General features: G+C 40.9%; 1 protein-coding gene across 1 annotated transcript; it reads right to left on the bottom strand.

Annotated features, from left to right (window-relative positions):
• Positions 1–5,727: 5,727 nt before the first annotated feature.
• LOC125389197 (uncharacterized) lies at positions 5,728–17,887 on the bottom strand. The gene is made up of 2 exons (XM_087902554.1): positions 16,024–17,887; positions 5,728–5,997 (listed from the first exon to the last, which is right to left on the bottom strand). The coding sequence occupies exon 1, from the start codon at positions 17,885–17,887 to the stop codon at positions 17,063–17,065; it is 825 nt and encodes a 274-aa protein (XP_087758680.1). The 3' UTR covers positions 5,728–5,997; positions 16,024–17,062.
• Between the last annotated feature and the right edge of the window lie 2,873 nt (positions 17,888–20,760).

The following is a 20,760-nucleotide window of genomic DNA, read 5'->3' on the forward strand; positions in this document are numbered from 1 at the left end:
TATTGTGACCTTCAGGTTGAATCCCAATTTCTGTCTCTGAGTTTTTATTAATCATGATACAAATCAATTACATTAAAGTTATATGGGATGATTGTGGTGTTTGGGGTTTTATACATGCTAGGCAAGCAGTCTGTCAATGAACTACGCCACTAGCCCACATGGGGTACCCTATTAACAGTAAGAAACTATGTTCTCTGAGAAGCAAAATGTGTGACTTGGTTATTAATCAGTAAATATGTGCAATGGTTACTGACAGCAATGTTCATAACTCTGGAAGGGATAAGAACTTGTCCTGGTGACTCTTGTGCTGTGATCTTAGAACCTATGAATGCTTGTTTGGTTATACTTTATATTTAGGTATCTGTGAGGCAGGAGATTCAGGGTCTGTTTGACTTTAAAGTGGATGCTTTTGAATTCTTAGGTTAAAGGGTTATATTACATGTGTAGATGGACGAATTTATTGACGGAGTTATCTTGTGCTAAGATAACTGCCTGATGCTGAGCACAGTATCTCCTCTACCCCCATCTGGTATAGGAGGGTCTTCTTTCTATGTGTTGCTTTCATTGGTTGAATAAAGAACCTGCCTTGACCATTTGATAGGGCAGCCCTTAGGTGGGTGAAGTAGACAGAACAGAATGCTGGGAAGAAGGGAAGTCTGGCAGACACCATGAATCTCCGACCTGAGACGGACATAGGTTAAGCCATAGTCATGTGGTGATACACAGATTTAATAGAAATGGGTTAATCAAGATGTGAGAGTTAGCCAATAAGAGGCCAGGCAGTAATTTTAATTAATACAATTTCTGTGTGATTATTTTGGGTGTAAGCTAGCTGGGCGGCCAGGATGGAACAAAGGGTCCCCTGATCCTTTTACTACACCCATCCTTTATTATGGACATCCTGGCTGAAGGATGGAAGGCAAAAATATTCTATCACGTATCATCACATATTGTAGTTGGTATTGGCCAGTTCCTATTTTGTGAATGCCTATTATTATTCATGTCACTAATCCCATGGATTTTTCTGGTGGTTTCAGTATCAGAGGAGGACATCATCCATTGGCAAGGTACACAGAGAGAGCACCCTGTTGTGCAGGTGGAATATTATCAGCAGTCCTTGGTTTTATTCCACTGTTGTAAGGATGCCTCAGGAGCAATCCCAAGATAATAGGGTGCTTTTCCCTGGCCCAAAGCATAATGGCCAGCGGTATATGGAATGTTATGTGCTTAAGTTCTGTGTGAGCCTATGTTGCTGAGAGCTGAAGAAACAGCCAGTCACTTTTGGAATGCTGGATGGCATGATATCAAGAGGGTGGTTTTGCTTGATCTTACCCAAAAGGTGAAATGTATAGATCAACAAAAACAATAAAATAAGTAAATGACATCCATTTTTCCCACAAAAAGAGAGTGATTTCTTTTATAGGAAGCTTTGAAGGGAGTAATGGCCATTATGTATGGTTGAGAGACTTTTGGATACAAGATTGACAAAGGTACTGGGCGGGACAGATACCCCGACAAGCCCGCCATCATGTTACAAGTAGGTTTTGTTCAAAACTTATATACATACACTTTGTGATGGCAACACTGCTGCTGTACCTAATTGGTGGGCTGAAAAGCTGCAAGGGGTACCTTTGCAGTCTGTGCTGCTGTGATGCAGAATGGCTGCTGAAAGAACACCAAACACAAGAGTTTAGCAAAAGGCATTAGAACAAGATGTTTGCTGCTTGTTAGCTGAAGAGAACAAGTAATTTTAATACCACTTGTCATCAGTGATCAGGCTTTCAGGGCACTGAGCTATACACCCAGCCGCCACGTAAACCACGTTTGTTTGGTATTTTGAGACAGGTTTTCCTGTAGCCCAGACTGATGTGGAACTTGCTATATAGCCTAGGATGACCTTGAACTCGTGATCCTTCTCCTTCTTTTACTTACCAAGTTCTTGAATTATAGGTATATGATACCATAGCGGCCTAAACATTTTCTTGACACAGTGTCCAAACTTTCTCCAGTGCTCCTTCCTCAGTCTCTCAAGGGAAGGAAGGCGATTTATAGGGGTGAGCCACCGTACTAAGCTATTTGTGTCTACATTATATTTACTAAACTTTTAAGGATTATTGGGACAGATGTTTTTAAATTATTGGGATAATTTGAGCCTTCCTATAATTAGCCCTTGAAGTTTGTGAGCTGATGCAGTTAGAAACTTATAGTTGTAATGCGTTATAGAGGCTCAAATACCAGTCAGTAACAAAATTATTTCCTTAAGTGCTCCTTAGTTATACAGTTTGTTTACTTCGAGGTTAAAAGTCATGAAACGCCATAAACTCTGGGTTCAAGTGATCTAGCTTCAGCTACCTGAATAGCTGGCCCTATTGACAGGCATTACCAAACCAACATAGTATATAAATTAGTGTGCAGATTTTGAGTTTAACATGGTATCTAACAATGGAAAATACTTTTACTTAGTTATATGTCATAAAATGTACACTGTCACTAATATATTTAAATATTATAGATATATGTGATCACTAATATATTTAAATATTATAGATATATGTGATTTATTTTATGTAGGCGTGTTTATAAATTAATAAGTAACCTAGGGATCAGATTGCTCTTCCTAGACCTAGTGTTTGAAATTAAAGTTCAGTCCCCTCCCCATTTTGTGCATTTGTAGTCACTTGAAGCAATAGTGGGTGTGGCAGGGAGGTTCAGTAGCTACTTTGTTTGGTAGCCATCTCCCTCTGTCAAGGGTCCTAAGAAATCTCACCTTGGTCTGGACAGGCACCATTAGAGCAAAGAGGGCGACATCACTTCCGAGACCTCCTGAGCACTCTGCAGAGCCCAGTGAGGTTAAACAGGCATTTTTAATTTCTGTAGCTTGCTGATCTCCTCAGCAGTCTCCTGAGTCAGTGAGAAGTCACCACTGATAGAATGCTATAGCTGTGTCTGTGGAGAAAAGCAGATGTCCTCAAGATCTTACATGAAATGGCTGTGTCTGATAAGAAGGCTTCAGGCCATTCATTATGGGCATCCTAGAAAAGGTAGGCTGTCTTTTTGGAGGTATACTGCAACAGCGAAACTGTTGAAAGAGGAACTGGGCAGAGCAAGTTAGGCAAATTTGTAAAAGGAAGTTATTTACTAGTTTGAATAGAATGACTAAAGCCAGTGATATTGGATAGTGGGTATAGACTCTTCCACGTATGTCAGCAGTTGTAAGCAATAGTAAGAGGCACTATTTGCTGTATTTATTTTAGGTAGGCAGGTGTATACATGGAGAACTAGTGAGGCTAATTAACTGATTCAACAGGCTTTTTATTACTTTTAGACTAAGGAACTCAGAAAACATGGCTTCATTTACAATGAGTCACGTTAACTGTTTTAACCGAAGGACTATGGGATCCTAGTTTACTAAGCCAGTTTGTAAGTGGCAAAGGCACCTAAGTTTTCCCTCCATCAGAGCATCTCTCTGAGGGAACATCTCACAGGAGTGGATACTAACAGTGTACTTTACTCGAGACAGGCAGGCATAAGCATTCTCTCTGTATTATATTTAGTTACCTAAAATATTCGAGGCAGCACAAACTTTGAATCTTGCTCAGGTATAACTATAATCTGAGTCTCAAGAAAACTGACCTCATTGATGATACAGTTGGATAACTATTAACATTAAGTTATAATGGATGTTATACACTTAGAAAACACAACTGATACTTTTAAAAATTTTTACGCTCCTCTAAATTATTATTATATGGTTTAACAAACTTATAATGGATTATAAACTTCCAGTTGAATCAAAGTATACACATTTTTGACAATTTACTTCTATATTATGGATATGAGGATAATTTATCATGTGTTACTATTAAAATGCTATATGCCTATAATTTTGGCTTCCCATCTGTCGTCCCTAGTGGTTTATTGTAAGCAAGCTGCACTGAAACCTCTGAACTAGACCACTCTGTGTGTGGAAACAGACTTTCCCGGGGGACAAACTGCTGGACTACCTCCTGAGAGTAGAGAGCAGAAGCTTAGGGGGAGTGTAAGGGGACTTTCCATGAAGGTCGGTGCGGTGGGGTGTTTGTGCTGAAACCGGCTCTTTGGGTGAATCAGGACCCATGTGGATTTTGCTTGTGGTAGACGACTGTTGGGCAGAGAAGGGTGGTGGCATTCCTGACGAACAGAACACACACCACTAGACTGCTGAGGAATGTTGAGATTAGGTTTCTGTTTACCTGATAAGAATCTGGTCTGGGTTGGGCTCATCACCTTAAGCCATTGTCAGCAGCACTGGCAAATTTTGGGAACCTTTGTTGCCTAACACTTAGAAATTGACATGTAATCTGGAGGAGCACCGTGTCCCTTACAGGTGGTATTTGCTCAGTCACTAAAGTTTAAAATTCATCATCTTTTTTGCCTACGAGGTCAAGAGAGCAGCAGGATTTTCTTTTCTTTCTTTTCTTTTTTTTTTGCTATTATTTCCTTTAGGTTCACAGGTGATGTAAATTGCTTGTGTGTTTCCCATCCCCCACTCCTGACTTTTACCCTCAGAGTTGCAGGTTTTCCTTGATCTTCCTGGTTTCTAAGAGGAAATGCAGGAGAGGAAGTTACCTGGTTCCTGCAGGCCGGAGCCTTCGAGTGACCCTTCTTCCCAAAGGACAGAATAAAAAACACAATTGCCTTCCCCCATCCTTTTAAGGCAAAATCTCTAGAGTAGCTTTGGCATCTAGGTGGCTTTAAAGAATAGTTCCTCTGTCTTGGGATGCTCACCCGACAACTTCCTAGAGTTTCCAGGGACTTCTCAAGTGGGTAGTGGCCTCCATTTGTGGGTCCCATGGTATCCAATGCTGGGCAGCCACTGCCTTCTCCAGGGGGACCCAGTGGATCTGCTACGGTTTAGATCAAGTGTCCCCAAAGCAAGGAGGGCAGGATCCCTGTGCAAGGTCCCGAGAGCTCCTGAGCACCGTGCAGTGCACAGAGGCTCTGGCCAGGCCTTTTCCATTCTGTACCCTCAGGCTCCCGGGGCAGGGGTGAGGATGAGATGTTCCTGCCTTTTAACAGGAAGCATTACGTCTTTTGTCATTTTCCCCTAGAAGCTGGAGGTGGATAGGTCAGGACCTGAAGAGACACAGGGGCAAGGGAAGGCAGTGCTGCTCTGGCTGGTGAGGATTCTTATCTCTCTAGTCAATGGGACACTCTTATTTTGCCAGGTTGAAAATTCCAGCCTCATTTACTGCCTCACCAAGTTTGTAGGTGGACAGAATGTGAGCCCCTCTTGCAATCTGCTAGTCTTTGCGCCTGCCCAGTATCTACCTGATAGCTGTTTCCTGGAGCTTAACCCTTTCCCCTCTTCCTCACTGGAACAAGCCACAGGAGCTCAGACGGAGCCTTGCAAGTAGACTCAATTTAATTCTACTAGTAGCTCCCATGTGGACACCCTCATTGGGATATGAACACTAAAAATTCTTGGGTTTTAGCCCTGCCTTCATAGAACTCCGGAGTATTTGGTTGTGGAAGAGAGCCTTTGACTCTTGTGTGACCTCTGGTTTATTTTATTTTATTTTTACCAAGAAAGCCCCTGTCTTAGAGAGTATGTAGCATGAGAGTTACTGACTGTGCAGTGTGTCAGTCCATCATGACACAGAAGAGAAAGTGCAAAGCCCAAAACCAAACCAAAGCAAAAACCACAGAGAGACTTCCATGTGAAACAACACAATCTTTTACCTCAAATCTTAAAGAAAATACAGAAGCAAAGCACATACAATAAACAGCTCAACCACTGTGCAGGAAACAAGGCAAAATAACAGCTAAACTAATCAGGCACCAACTGTGTGGTTTCACACTGTGGCTGAGAGGCCCTTTCTATGGCTTATGTGCACAGCGAATGCCAGGTATGAAGGTCTTCAGGTTAGCCCAAGAGCTTGGGAACTGTTCCATAAGGAGGTAGTCACCAGTGTTTTGCTGCAGAAAGCAGCTCTCTGGATGGCTTACACTGAAAACCTGAAAGAAGACAGAGAGGTAAAAACTGAATAAGGTTACTAATGTCTGAGAGAGGTCAATTTTCATTTAAAATGCAAACTACAACAATGTGCAATTACAATTATAATTCTGACTCAGCATCATTTATAAATATAAGCTTAGGAAGCTATTTAGCCTTCTATTACTGCAACAAAAAAAGTGAAATCATTAACTTAGCAATGTCCATTCTGGCTTACTGTTTCAGAGGTTCAAACCCATGTCTGGTTGGTCCAGGATTTGTGCCTGTGGTGAGGTAACACCATGGCATGGAGCATTCGACTCATAGTCAGAAGAGTAAGAGGCACAATTTCCTTGTAAGCACATACTCCAAATGACCCAGACCCTCCTGAAGGACAGGCCTAAAAGTTCTTAATATACAGTGCCATCTCCCTGTATAACTGAAGAGGATCAAGATCCTCATCTTTCCTCTTTCCAAAGTGCTGAGTAGACAGGTATGCACCACCATGCCAAGCTACTTCACAAATTCTTCATAATTGCCACTTCTACCCAAATTTTAAAGGTTTTGTATGAAACAGGCCCTGCAAATATCTTTTAGAAAGTACAACGATGTTAATTTGGGACATGATAATATTTAAATTTGAAGCCTCATTATTATAGTGAACTTTCAAACACTCTTATTTTTAACCAGTGACAAAATAACAGAAAATTCAGCTTTAAATACGGTTGGTGGCCATGTAGAGAAGCAGCAGCTGGCAACTGAAGTTCAAGAAGAGGTTATTCCCTAATGGATAAATCTCGGATAGGCAAAGGCGCTGAGACCACAGATCCTAGAATGTCTTTTGCTTCTGCTGTGCTTTTGCATGTTTGCTCTTGTTATCTTTTTCTGGTATCTGGCATGGTGTGAGTGGGTATGGGGAGATCCCCGCTGTCTGTAATGTAGTGTGTTTACATTACAATGGAAACATTCTGGTCTATTGGGCATTTTTATCTGTGGATTATTACGAAGATGATTCCTCCCTAAGTTGTACTGTCTAACTGAAAATAACACCAGTTTGAATAGAGATCTAATGATAACATAAAAAACAAGGAAGTGTTATACAGTTAGAACTCATGAGTTTCTATTGAGAAGCCATATGGACTGTGGTTTAGGTTAACGATTTAAAAAAAAAAAAACAAACAATTGAGTCCCAGTCACCCAGCTAGTTTAAATTCTTTTAATCTTTTTTATGGTTTTTCGAGACAGGGTTTCTCTGTAGCTTTGGAGCCTGTCCTGGAACTAGCTCTTGTAGACCAGGCTGACCTTGAATTCACAGAGATCCTCCTCTGCCTCCCGAGTGCTGGGTTTAAAGGCATATACAACCACTCGGCTAAATTCTTTAAATCTTAATGTTGGGAGATGACTTCACAGGTTTCTGGATGCACAGCTGAAACAAGGCTTTGAAAATAACTTAAAGTTAGACTAAGATGTTTTCATCGAATAGCTTTGAGGTCAAAAACCCAAGAAGACAATCTAAAGTTTTAGCAAGGCCCATAGTAGAATGAGGAACTATTTAAGGTCAGGGAGCAAGAACAAAGCAGCCCAACTATTAGCTGATGTGACTTTCTCGCTAGGATTGACTGACTATTAAAGTACAGTGATGTATTATTTGTGTTTTAATAAATAAAGCTTGCCTGAAGATCAGAGCAAAACAGCCATACTAGTCAGCCATACAGACCAAACAGTGGTGGCACACACCTTTAATCACAACAACCATAGAGCCCAGACAGTAGTGGTGCACACGCCCTTAATCCAAGCACTACAGAGGAATATAAGATGGGAGGAGCCGTGTCTCAGCTCAGTCTCAGTCTGAGGATTTGTGGAGGCAGGACTGCCCTTTTCAGCCTGAGGTAGAGGTAAGAGCTAGTGGCGCGGCTGCTTTACTTTTATGATCTTCAGCTTGAATCCCAATATCTGTTTCTGAGTTTTTATTATTTGTGCTACATCTGGTTCTCAACATTTGGGGTACAAATTCATGAAAAAGCCCTTTGCCTGTGTCTTTACAGCTACTGGAATAGGCCAGAGCTACACGTAGCTGGAGTCACCACCCTACCAACTAAGTTTTCCTTTCTTCTCTCCTGGGGGGTCTTCCCTGAACACCTTCTCTCGTTGTTGCCAAACTAGGTAGCTGCTTTGAAATTCAGTCAGGATTTTGCTGTTCTATGCAGCCTCATATCTTCTTATTCATTGGTGGCAGATTTGGTGAGAAAATTGGGAATTCTTTTACGGAGGAATTAGTAAAAAGGGGGATTTTTTTTCCCACAAGTTAAAAAAATGGAAAACACAATTACAGTAGAGAAAATCAGGTCTCTGTATGATTATGTAATGCATGATATAAAATGGAAAAATCAAATGAAGGGATAAATAACTTAACCGGGAATGACGTACTATTAATTATCATTTTGATAATCCTTGTTGTTGTTTTGATAATTCTTGGTTCATCTCTTAAAAAGTTGTTTGGTTTGACTGCCAAGATCAAGTTCTTAGAAAAACTTAAAACTGATCACAGATATTCAAATCAAGACAGAGGAATTTAATGGGGAACCAATTTCAGCATTGCATTATAAAGGTTAGGGAGGAATAGCCTAAGGTTTTCAAACAACCAACTTTAATATATCCAATTACCTTACAGGAATTGCCAAATTCTAGAGGCACTGTAAGAGCTGAGTGGACTCCTGTGCCAATGTTAGATTTAAGGAGATTCATGGAAGCAACAGTCTCATCTGGTAGGCATTCACCTTTTGTGAAGCAAATGTTAAACTTATGGTCAGTTTGTAATAGAATTATCCCTAATGACTGGACCGTTTGTGAAGTAAATGTTAAACTTGTGGTCAGTTTGTAATAGAATTATCCCTAAAGACTGGATAGAGTTGGTTAAAGCTGTTTTAGAGCCTGGTCCACAATTACAATGGAGTACCTGGTTCAGAGAAGAGGCTAAGACTATTGAACAACGGAGTAGAGCTAGAGGTAGGGAAATCTCCTAAGATCAACTTCTCAGAGAAGGAGATTATGCTATAGAAAGGTAATATAGAAAGGTAATCTCTATATGATGAATCCCTAAATGATGGCCACATCCTGGCTTTAAGCTGTGTAGCAGCTTTGAATGCCTTGGACAGAACTGAAGAAGTAAGAAAGAAGATAGAATCATTACGAAAATCATACAGGGCCCAAAAGAAACCACAGATTTCTTACAAAGATTGACCTCAGCAGTAAATATAATATAATAATACCAAATTCAGAAGCTAGATAAATAATAATTGAATCTCTGGCTTTTGAAAATGTTAATTATCTATGCAAAAGGATAATTATGCCTTTAAAGGCAAAGTCAGTACTTTTGAAGAAATGGATCTGAGATACAATAAATATTGAATCTCATGACCATGATAATGCATGGATAGGAGAGGTGATTTCCAGAAGTTTAAGGAAAAAATGAAATATCAGGTGTTATAATTGTGGCAAACAAGGTCACCTTAAAATGTTTTGTAAACAGAGAATTCCTAGAAACAATGCTTTTCTAAGCATAATCCAAACAGAATGCCCCTTTTCTGGATAAGCAGACAGTATGGCAAAGGCAGGCACTGGAGTAATAAATGTAGAACAACAAGAGATTTCCAAGGTGATTCTTGGCCATTGGGAAACTCCTTGAGAGGCCTCTTGCAGGCCCCTATCCCAAATCTAGTTTAGTTATTTCCTGTAACCACAGAGGAAACTCCTTCCCAGAGTAATTAAATGACCTAATGCATATTGTAAGAAACAGTACTGCTCCAGTTAACAAAACAGGTACGAAAATGAAAACAAAAATTCAGGAAAAACCATAAATCAAGTATTTTGGCAAACTTCTATAAATGAACAAAAACCAAAATTAAAAATATGAGTAAATGATGTTATCATTGAAGGTTTGATAGACATACGTACAGATATAATAATAATCTCACCAGAATTTTGGCATCCATATTAGCCTCTTCAGGAGGTAAATGTTCAGCTTTTAGGGACTGGAACTTTATCTCAGGTAAAACAGAGTGTTAGATGGGTCAAGTGTATAGTGCCAGAAGAACAGAAAGGAAAACTAAAGCCATATCTTGTTAACATAGCAATGAATTGTTATAGCAATAGAATAATCAGATTAACATTCCTTCCAAATCAGGAATAACCATAAATTAACATATATTTCTAGGAAAAATATTACAAGATATTATTAAGAACAGCCAAAGACCATTCAGATTGTACAAGAACAGGACACAATACTACTGATCTTTCAAAGGCACCAAAAGCCCTACCCTTAAAATGGTAGACAGACAAACCAGTATGGGTTGCCCAATGGCCTTTAACAACGGAGAAACTGCAGGCTTCAGAACAGCTGGTACAGAAGCAACTAAAGGCTCAGCATATTGAAGACTAGCCAGCTCTTTGAATTCTCCTGAATTTGTTGTTAAAAAGAAATCTGGGTGAGTCCAGGACCTCTGAGGGAGTAGACCTAAACCAGAGACCTCTGTGGGACCAGGCCCAAGCCAGGGACCTCCATCCATGTGAGCAGGTCCAAGGTGGGGTCCAAGCCATGCACCTCCACGGGAGTGGGCCCAGGTCAGGAACATCTACTGAAACAGGCCTGAACCAGTGACCTCCACTGGAGCAGGTCTGAAGTAGCAAACTTCACAGGAGTAGGTACAAGGAAGCAACTGCCGAGGGAGTAGGCTGGAGCCTGAGACCTCTGCGGGTCCAGATTCGAGTCCAGTCTTGGACCTCTGAGGGAGCAGGTCCAAGCCAGAGACCTCTGTCAGACTGGGCAAGAATCAGTGACCTCTGAGGTAGCAGGCCTGAGCCAGCGACTTTCCCTGGAGCTGGCCCAAACTAGCAACCTCCACGAGAGCAGGCACGAGCCTGCAACATCTGTCAGAGCAGGCCCAAGGCAGGAACCACAGTAGAAACTGTCTCAAGCAAGCAACCTCCATGGTGCAGGCCTGTAGGACCTCTGATATTGCAGAGAGACACCCAGGAGCACTGAGCAACCTCCAGGAACATTGAGAGACCAACAGGGTGACGGGAACTGTGGCCCTGACTGCAACACAAGGAACAAACATCTGAGCCTTGGATCCACTGGCACCTGGAAGATTGATCACAGTTCCAACTACACCAATCAGAGCAAAGATGGGTGGAGAAGGTAAGAACACATGCAACACCACAAAGGGCAACATGACAACAACAAAAACTAGTGGTCCTACAACAGCAAGACCTGAACAACCAAATATAGATGAAGCAGAAAAAAATGACCTAAAAATAATTTTAGAAGAACATTTGAGGCCCTTAAAGAGGAAATGAAAGATTCCCTCAAAGATCAAAAACACTGATGACAACTTATGCTGGAAAGGTTGTGGGGTAAAGGGAACACTACTGCATTGCTGGTGGGAGTGCAAGGTGGTACAGCTCCTTTGGATATCAGTGTGGTGATTTCTCAAAAATTAGAAAACAACCTTCTTCAAGACTCAGTAATACCACTTTTTGGTATATACCCAAAGGATGTTCAATTGTACCACAAGGACATGTGCTTAGCTATGCGCATAGCAGCATTGTTTGTCATAGACAGAACCTAGAAACAACCCCTTGACTAAATAATGGATAAGGAAAATATGATACTTTTATACAATGGAGTACTACACAGCAGAAAAAATATGACATTTTGAAATTTGCAGGCAAATGGATGGATCTAGAAAACATCATATTGAGTGAGGTAACTCAGACCCAGAAAGACAAGTATCACAAGTACTCACTCATAAGTGGTTTTCAGACATAAAGCAAAGAAAACCAGCCTACAATTCATAATCCCAGAGAACCAAGACAACAATGAGGACCCTAAGATATACATAAATGAATCTAATCTACATGGGAAGTAGAAAAAGAAAAGATCTCCTGAGTAATTGGGAACATGAGGACCATGGGAGAAGGTTGAAGGGGAAGGGAAAGGAAGAGAGAGAAGCATAATGGGGTTTTCTTTTTGTTTCCACAGGAGAAGAAAAGCTATGGATACCATCAAAATTGATAGAGATTCAATTTGAACAAGAGACACCTCTTAATTAGAAAAGATGATAGTTCATCAAACAACATGGTTGTTTAATTTAAACAAACCTGTAAAAATAAAAAGTGCTTTTCATTTAATTAGAAATAACTTGCTAAAAGAGAATTTCTTCAAATTTAGGATTGGGGAAGTGTTTTGTTTCTATCTGTTCAGGAGAATAAAGGCATCTAGTTAAGAAATCTGGAGACCACTGGACAAATGAGACAACAGAAAATAAAGGACAAATCACCCAGAAAAAAATGTCCCAAGAAAAAGAGTAAATTGGCCTATTGGTATATCACATTTCCAATAAGAAAATAATTCAAAAATCTTCCCAAATGTTTGTTTCTGCTTTTATCTACAGACATATAGAACAAAGGTTTTTTTTTTTTTTGTCCCAGTCCAATTCACGATTAAAGCTGGATTTGGAGTTGGAGTGTGGCTCTCCTTCTGTAAACCTAAGCATGCTTGTTAAAATGAAATCCAAAATCTCTTTCTCATGTCAGAAGAGCCACCTGATATGGATATGGGAAAGAAGAAAAACAAATATATAAGGCCAAGTGGCGGTGGTACATGCCTTTAATCCCAGCACTCAGGAGGCAGAGGCAGGTGGATCTCTGTTAGTTCAGGGCCAGCCTGGTCTGCAAGAGCTAGTTCTAGGACAGGCTCCAAAGTTGCACAGAGAAACCCTGTCTCAAAAAAACACAAAACATAAATAAATAAATACACCTCCCCAACCCTAATATTTAAGGACTACTTTATTGCCGCTAATCTCATAATCTTTTGGTTTTACATTGACTCTTTAACAACTTTTCTTATAAAATTTATAAAATTAATATATATATATATTCTAAACTTTTTATCATGGTCTTAATGGTCATATAGAGTACTAACTAATTCTACAAAAAAGTGTCATCTATCTTTCTGTACATGATGTTAGGTTTGAGCCTCTATCAGTATTCCGCAGTGAATCATGTGCATGCCTAACAGCGACCTTTGAAGTCTCCAAAAGACTTGTGGGGCCCCACAATGATGATTCCTTCAGGACTATGATACTACCACTATGCTGAAAAACACCACATAAAGATCAAATTTGGACTACAAACTTCTCAGAACAATTTCAAGGTGGCCAACCAAGATGATCCAACCTAACAGATTACTCTATCCAGGATAAGACAAATCCATTATGCAGAGACAGGACAACAAATGATATAGCTACCTCTCCCAGGACTTGACAATGAACCCAAATATTTCTTTTCATGATCCCCTAAAGATACTGTTGCCCCAGACAGCAGAAAATAATTTTAAGAATACAACGTTCACATTCCCAAGAGGTGGGGTGGGTAGTTTTCGGCCTTTCATTGGGTTATGGATATTTGTCATTGCTTAGGGTCATTGGTTACAAGGTATTATTGGTAATGGTCAGGAAAAAAGCTAAACAAAGGAAATTAGATTCAAGGTTCTTATTTTGAAAAGAAAAAAAGAGGGATATAAATATGATAAGATAAAAGATAGACTATTGAGTCTACTTTTAAAAAGCAACTACTAGATTTAAATATTGGATTGCACTTTTGTATATTGTATACAAATTTTGCATATTGATACAAATTTAAGATTAATTTTGTTAAAATCTACTGTGCATATGTTTCTTATTTTATCCGAGGTATTGCAACTATACAACTCATTTAACAATGTAATGCAAATTTCTAGTTCTTGAAAGTTATTATTACAACTGTTTGGGATAATAAGAAAATGCAGGTTAGTAATTAGTCACCTACTACAATTAAACTTGTAGTCATATTGTATGTTTTCAAGGTCAAACAGATATATTTTAAATAGGTCATCTCCAAATACTTCAGAGAGTTAAGAATATGGCATTTAAGATGTTTTATTAACATAGTTTTTTTTTTAATGACAATGAGACATATCTGCTCCTGGCAATACCAATCTACTTCACAGAATGGGCATTGAAGAAATTGCACATGGAGTTTACTCTCTTTGTGGCAAAAAAGTAAGCCACTGGGCAAGAAAGTGCTCTCACCTCGATTGCTGATAGTATGCTATACAAATTGGACAAGAAGGACATAAAAGAGAGGACTGTCGAACTTTGCCAAGGCAACGTAGGACTGCCCTTCAGAATATCCTGCTTCATAGAAAATTCTGTCAGATATGCTAGGCCTAGAGGTCAAAGATAGATGCACCAATGTTGCAGAGGATCCTTGGTTGACTGTCCAGGCAGCCAGCTATTCCTGTCATTTCTCACATTTTTGGAAGTCTTTTGTTTGCACTTCCTGCTTACTCAGTTATTATTTCCTTCTCTGTTCTCCGAGGTAGTTGAAGACTAGATAGTTATTGCTATAATTTTCCTTATTTAGCAGACTCAGAGAAGAAACTCACTAAAGAGGTATAAAGTGTAAAAGGTTGAGAGATACCAAAAGATAATTTGATAATGCAAATTAGAATAGAAAGTAAATTAGGTCTAACCTTTTGGACTCATCAAGATAGGATAGATATGGAGTATTTTCTCTGAATTTGTCAAATGCAAACGGGCTAGACATTGTTGATGTATTTATTGCCTACATATAGTATATAGTTATTGTACTTACTGTATATAGTTTTTCTTATATTATTTATAGCCTTTTTAGACAAAAATGGGAAATATAATGGTATAAATTATTTGTGTTTTAAAAAAAGGAGCTTGCCTGAAAATCAAAATGCAAAGCTGCCACACTAGCCAGCCATACAGACCAGGCAGCCGTGGCACACACCTTTAATCCCAGCAGCCACACTAGTTAGCCATAGAGGGCAGGCAGTGGTGATACACATCTTTAATCCCAGCACTGGAGAGGAATATAAGACAGGAAGAGACAGGTCTCAGCTCAGTCTCATTCTAATAATTTGTAGAGGCAGGATCACTGATTTTGGTCTGAGGTAGAAGTTAAAGAGCTAGTGGCTTGGTTGCTTTGCTTTTCTGATCTTTAGCTTGAACCCCAATATCTGTCTCTGGGTTTTTATTATCTGTGCTACACTAAATGTAACAACTCAATTTACCCATTTCTGCCTTTAGTCTCCTGATATAAGAAACTGTTGATATAAGTTATTGATATAAGAGATACAGTAGCTATGAACCCTGAAGATTTAAAGCATAACTGACTGACTCTTTTTCATATATAAAAGTTTAAGTTTGTGATTCCTCATAATATTACCTTTCAAGATAAGTAATAAAGTAGTTGGCCCTTTCTTTGTAACTGCAAAACATAGCCTGACAGTAAAAGACCTGATTGAGAAGCATATTTTGTTTGCCTACACAGTTAATCTACAACAAATTGCTTGGGTATGAATGTACATGGATTCTTGGGATAATTTGCTTTTTACCTGTAATGTATAAAATGTTTCATCATGTAAGGGAGATGAAAAACATGTTTTTACCTGTATTCATTATAATCATTCTCTTGAAAAATAGAATGTAACAATACTGTAGTTACTATATTGCCTGCAAAACTTTGTTGGGGTATATAAGCTGTAGAAAAAAAGTATACAGTAGAAAAATAATACATAGGAAAAGAAAATAAAGGAGGAAACCATCAAGAGAGGGTGTTAGTGTTTCCCCCAAACCCCTCAGATAGAAAAGTCATAGTACGTGCTGACTCTTTGGATTCCCTTTGCTACTGGGGTCAGGTCTCCCAGGCACTGTTAAAATATTCAATCAATGAAGCTAATTTTCGGAAGAAACACTAAGTAAATATTCTGTAACTTTCCAGATTCACCTGGACCTTTCCATTTCAGAAGTGGTGTCATTACAAGGTATCAGCCACCACTGATAACACCTATGGTGTGTAAAATTCACCAAGGAACACCTCTTATTCTAAGACATACTAAAATGTCCTACTACAATGAAGGTTTATGGCTCAAGTCATACACCCTACAGGAGACAGTCTCCCTTACACAAAACAATTCATACCTTTTAGAGCTGAATAGCATCTCTTCAGGAGTGTTGCGAGTTGTAAAAATGCAAAGTTCAAAATAGGACAATAACATAAAAACATAGTCAATAATTTTGGCATCGGACAGCAAGTTTACTCTGCAGTTCAACAAAGACTGGCTTTGCATATCCACGCTGAAAGCAAACTTCGTTTTCCAAAAGGAAAGTCACCTGATGCCATCCCACAGGGGAATATCCCAACTTGATGAGAAGTTACTTAGCCTTCTAATATTGCGAGAAACAAGTGCAGTGTTTAATTTAAGCACATCCATTTTGGCTCACTGTTCGTTCACAAGTTCAAACCCATGACTGGTTTGTTCCTGATTGGGCCTGTGGTGAGATAAAAACGTAGCATATAACGTTCAACTTATAGTCAGTTCAACAGAGAAGAAAACTATAAGAAACTTTTCTAAAAGACAATAAGCAAAAAACAACTTTGAAGTCTTTCAAATCCAAAAGAATTTTAAAACTTGACATTCGACTTTTTCTCAAGCTCTGAGTGCTTTCTACAGTCTGCATTGAAACGGACACACTCTATTGTTCCAAGCTGTGCCTAAATGTAGGATTCCGGGTGCAGGAAACAGGTGTGTCAGACACAGTACAAATTCTGGGGATTCCACGTTTTCTGGCACTCTTCAGTAAGATGCAGTTCTGCAGAGGCCTTCTTACTTTCTGTCCCTTCATACCATCCCTCCTAGCAGGTCACGTTGGGAGGAGAAAGCACAACACTGTAATAAAAGACTAGCAGACCATCCTGCATCCCAGCATCCCCGACTGTACACTGAACTTCTTGCAGAGTTTGAAAGTCCTTCAGCAACTGCCCACCGCACATGATATCTACCTGATACGCTGCAGCAAGGTCCATTTTTCGTTTGAGAAATTTTTCTATATGTCCAATGGTTGCATTTCCTGAGACTTGCACAAATTTTATCTTCAGTAATTTACAATGTCCAATGTCTGCATTAAAGCCCATAGAGTCCAGGACTGAAGACGTATCAGGTTCATGTGAACTAAGGCACTATTCTACAAGGTCCTTAGTGCTCCCTTCGCTTGAAGGGCCTGGCTGCAGAACAGCAGCAGGTTTGGGTGTTTCTGGACAATTTCCTTTGGCGAATTCACGTCTTTGCTTTTGCTCCTTTTCCTCTAGACCTGCCACTAATTTGTACACTATGTTTTGTAATTGTGGATCCAACCTCAGGCTATTATGAGGTTTGGCCTCATGCACTACAGTGTTACATTTTGGACATGTGTTGCTATGTTCAAAATGTTTTATGATGCAGCTTTTACAGAAGCTATGAAGACATTCTGTGATGGTTGCTGCATCTATTAAGTAGCCTTTGCAAATGTAACAGGAGATGTAGGGAGTCAGCTGTGAGAGAGGAATGAGGTTCTCCTCCTGGTCAGACTCCACCTCTGCCTTCTCCTTTACCTCTTTGGGAGACTCGGCCTCCAGGCATTTCTGAGTCTCCACATCCCCACTAGTGGACTGGCCCTCCTTGCCAGCTGGAGGTGCCATGGTGCTTGCAGAAGGCGAGCCCTGGTTTGCAGGACACAAAGCTCCCTCTGTTTCGGCAGCAGCTAGGCTGCCCTCTTGGACCTCTGGGCTGCTGCCCTCTTGGACCTCTGGGCTGCTGCCCTCTTGGACCTCTGGGCTGCTGCCCTCTTGGACCTCTGGGCTGCTGCCCTCTTGGACCTCTGGGCTGCTGCCCTCTTGGACCTCTGGGCTGCTGCCCTCTTGGACCTCTGGGCTGCTGCCCTCTTGGACCTCTGGGCTGCTGCCCTCTTGGACCTCTGGGCTGCTCTCCTTGACTGGCGTGGCAGGGGACAAACTGGGCAAGGGCATGGCCAGATTCTGATGTAAGGCAGAGATGTGAGGCAGAGGCGAGAGATAGCTTGAGATGTGGAGGCAACGATACCTTGGAGTGAGACCGAAAGGGAAGACCTGGCAAGGTAAGACAAGGCGAGACCAGACCTTAAGCCGAGACCACCTGCGAAATCCTGGGCTGAAGCAAGGCAAGACCAGGAAGCAAGTCAAAATGCAGAGACGAGATGAGGCGAGGCGAAACCCGGATTCAGGCGAGATGAGACCCCGAGGTAGACCAGATGAGACCCAGAGCTGATCCAGATGAAACCCCCGGAATCAGCCAAAATGAGGTCAGATGAGATCTCGGAATCAGGCGAGGTGAGACCTGGAGTCAGGCGAGATGAAATCCTGGAATCGGGCCAGATGAGACCCGGAGTCAGGTCCGAGGAGACCCCGGAATCAGGCGAGATGAGACGCAGAGTCAGAGGAGGATAGACTGGGCGTTGCAGCAGCGAAACTGGATTCCGGAGCTCAGGAAGTGAAGCTATATCAGGAAGCAACGGGAGACTGGGAGGCGCTTAGAGCCTCGGGGTAGCACGAGGGGGCGAGGCCAGGAAGTTAGGCCTGACTAGAAGATGAGACTGGATCTTGAGATAAGATCTCCAGGGAAGGTGAGGTGAGGAATCCGGGTGCTACCATAAGAGGAAGGCAGAGTCATCAGGCAAGGTGAGACCCTGGGGTGAAGTGAGACCAAGAGGTGAACAATTTGAAGCAAGATGAGGGTTGGTAAGACCACAAGGCAAAGGGATGATGAGCGCAAAGAGAAAGCCAGGCAAATACACAATAGTACGGCAAAGTGGCCTTAAGCAAAGAGTTCTGCCAGACCAAGAGGCGGTGCCAGACGTACGAGCAGAGAGTGGGAGGAGAAGAGAGGAATGAGGCCGCTAGCTTACGTAATGTGTGTGGGGGGGATCTGCAGGGGTGGCTGAGAACCCGTTCATCTAAAACAAATGGAAATTTCAGTGGTAAATCAGTGGGTGGTGGCACACATCTTTATTCCCAGCAATTGGGTGGCAGAGGCAGGCAGATCTCTGAGTTAGAAGTCAGCCTGGGAGCCTGCAGCTCGTTTTAAAGGGACCGCACCCAATTTTCCTTATCAAAGGTTTCATACTCAGCAGTAGTTTGTTTTTCTTCGAGCCACGGTTTCTCTGTGTAACAGTTCTAGCTGTCCTGGAACTAGCTCTTGTAGACCAGACTGGCCCAACTCACAGAGATCTGCTTGTCTCTGCCTCCTGGGGATTAATCTCTTTAATCTCTGGGATTAAAGGTGTGTGCCACCACCACCCGGCTTCAGCAGTAGTTTTTAAAAACTACCAAAATCCTGTTGCAGTCCAGCAACATATATTTTCTGGTATAACAGCCACATTAATTAATTAATTGATTAATTAACTTAATGTGTATCATGTGTACGCAGACATGTACCACTGTAGAGGTCAGAGGAAAACTTGAGAATTGGTTGTCACCTTCCACCTTGTGAGTCCCAGAGAACTCATAACTTCTAGGCAATCTTGCCTGTCCCCTAGTAACATTGTTTGCCTAGAGCATTGAGCTAGATCCCGTGTGATGTTGCATTAGGAATAATAAAGATTTTTGAGCGCTAAATGTGGCTTCCTCTAGCAAATTAAATACATTCAAAATTATTTCTTCTAGAAAATATGAAGTTTCTCTTTTGAAACATACACTGTGGAGAACAGTTCATGGAGGCAGGTTGGAAATCCATTTTTTTTGAGCTCTCCCTTCCCCCTTCCTCTCTTTTCTACCCCTTTTACTCTCTCCTTTCTGTATCCTCTTTCCCTCTTCCTTCCTGTACCCTTCTTTCCCCCTTTACCTCCTTTCCCCTGTTGTTGACTGTTGTACAATTGTTATGTATAATTTGTTTTATATAGAATATGTAACAATATATATAACAAATGCATATGCACTTATATATGTCGTGGTAGTAGAAATTGAATGTAGGATCTTGTCTATGCTCAGGGAGTCGTCAACCACTGAACTATATACTCATTTTTACTTTTCATTTGGAGCCATCTAACAGGACACTTTAAATTTCTGAGTGAGCTGCAGGATATATTGAGTGGGTGAAATGGGGTGGGATGTAGGCAAGATAAGAGAAAATGTTCTCTCCTTCCTTTCTAGTAAGCATTCTGCCTCTGAGTTCCAAGTTGTGAATATAATAGGAGCCCTTACGATTAGAATTTTCTGGAAAAGTGTATGCTTGGAATGTGACTAGGCATCGACTCTCAGGAGCCGTGGCCCTTGTGAAATAGCTCATCTTGCAGGAGACTTGTTACCACTTTTAATAGCTTCGGTTTCCTGATGAGTCTACACCATGCACACTTCCTGTCTTTGATTTTTTTCTGTAAATTATAATACCTTTATGGGTAAAATGGAAAGAGCCCAAGGAGTTCTGTATTCTGAGTTCTAGGAGAACGATAAACAAATGTATTTCCTTCTACTGATTTCTCTATTTATTTTTTTAGCGTTGTGAACAATGAACCTTAGTTTGCTGCAATGTGATCTCCTGTTCCCCACTGGATGTGAGAAAGAACCAAAATGTAGCCAAGGTAATGGAGGACTCGGTTATAGCCACAACACCTCTGGAAAGGGGCTTGCTTAGCCTTGGAGAAACCTCACGCTGACGTTTGGCTGACCACACACAAGAGGCTCTGAAGTGTGTTTTCCTCCCACTCAACAGGATAGATCCACTGGATAGGAAAGCAACGGTAATAGTTGTCCCACCACTCATAAGTGCTGCTGCTCTGTTCACTGAGCAGGCTCGTTCATCAGACTTGTTCTAAGACACTTGTAGGTAAATTGCACCTCACTATTTGGAAGAAGGTTTTTTTTTTTTT

This window comes from Myodes glareolus, chromosome X (genome assembly GCF_982192425.1).
Source record: "Myodes glareolus chromosome X, mMyoGla1.1, whole genome shotgun sequence".
Taxonomy (NCBI): domain Eukaryota; kingdom Metazoa; phylum Chordata; class Mammalia; order Rodentia; family Cricetidae; genus Myodes; species Myodes glareolus.

Coding starts and splice junctions, on each gene's coding strand:
- LOC125389197 (XM_087902554.1), bottom strand. CDS start 17,887: ATGCCCTTGCCCAGTTTGTCCCCTGCCACGCCAGTCAAGGAGAGCAGC.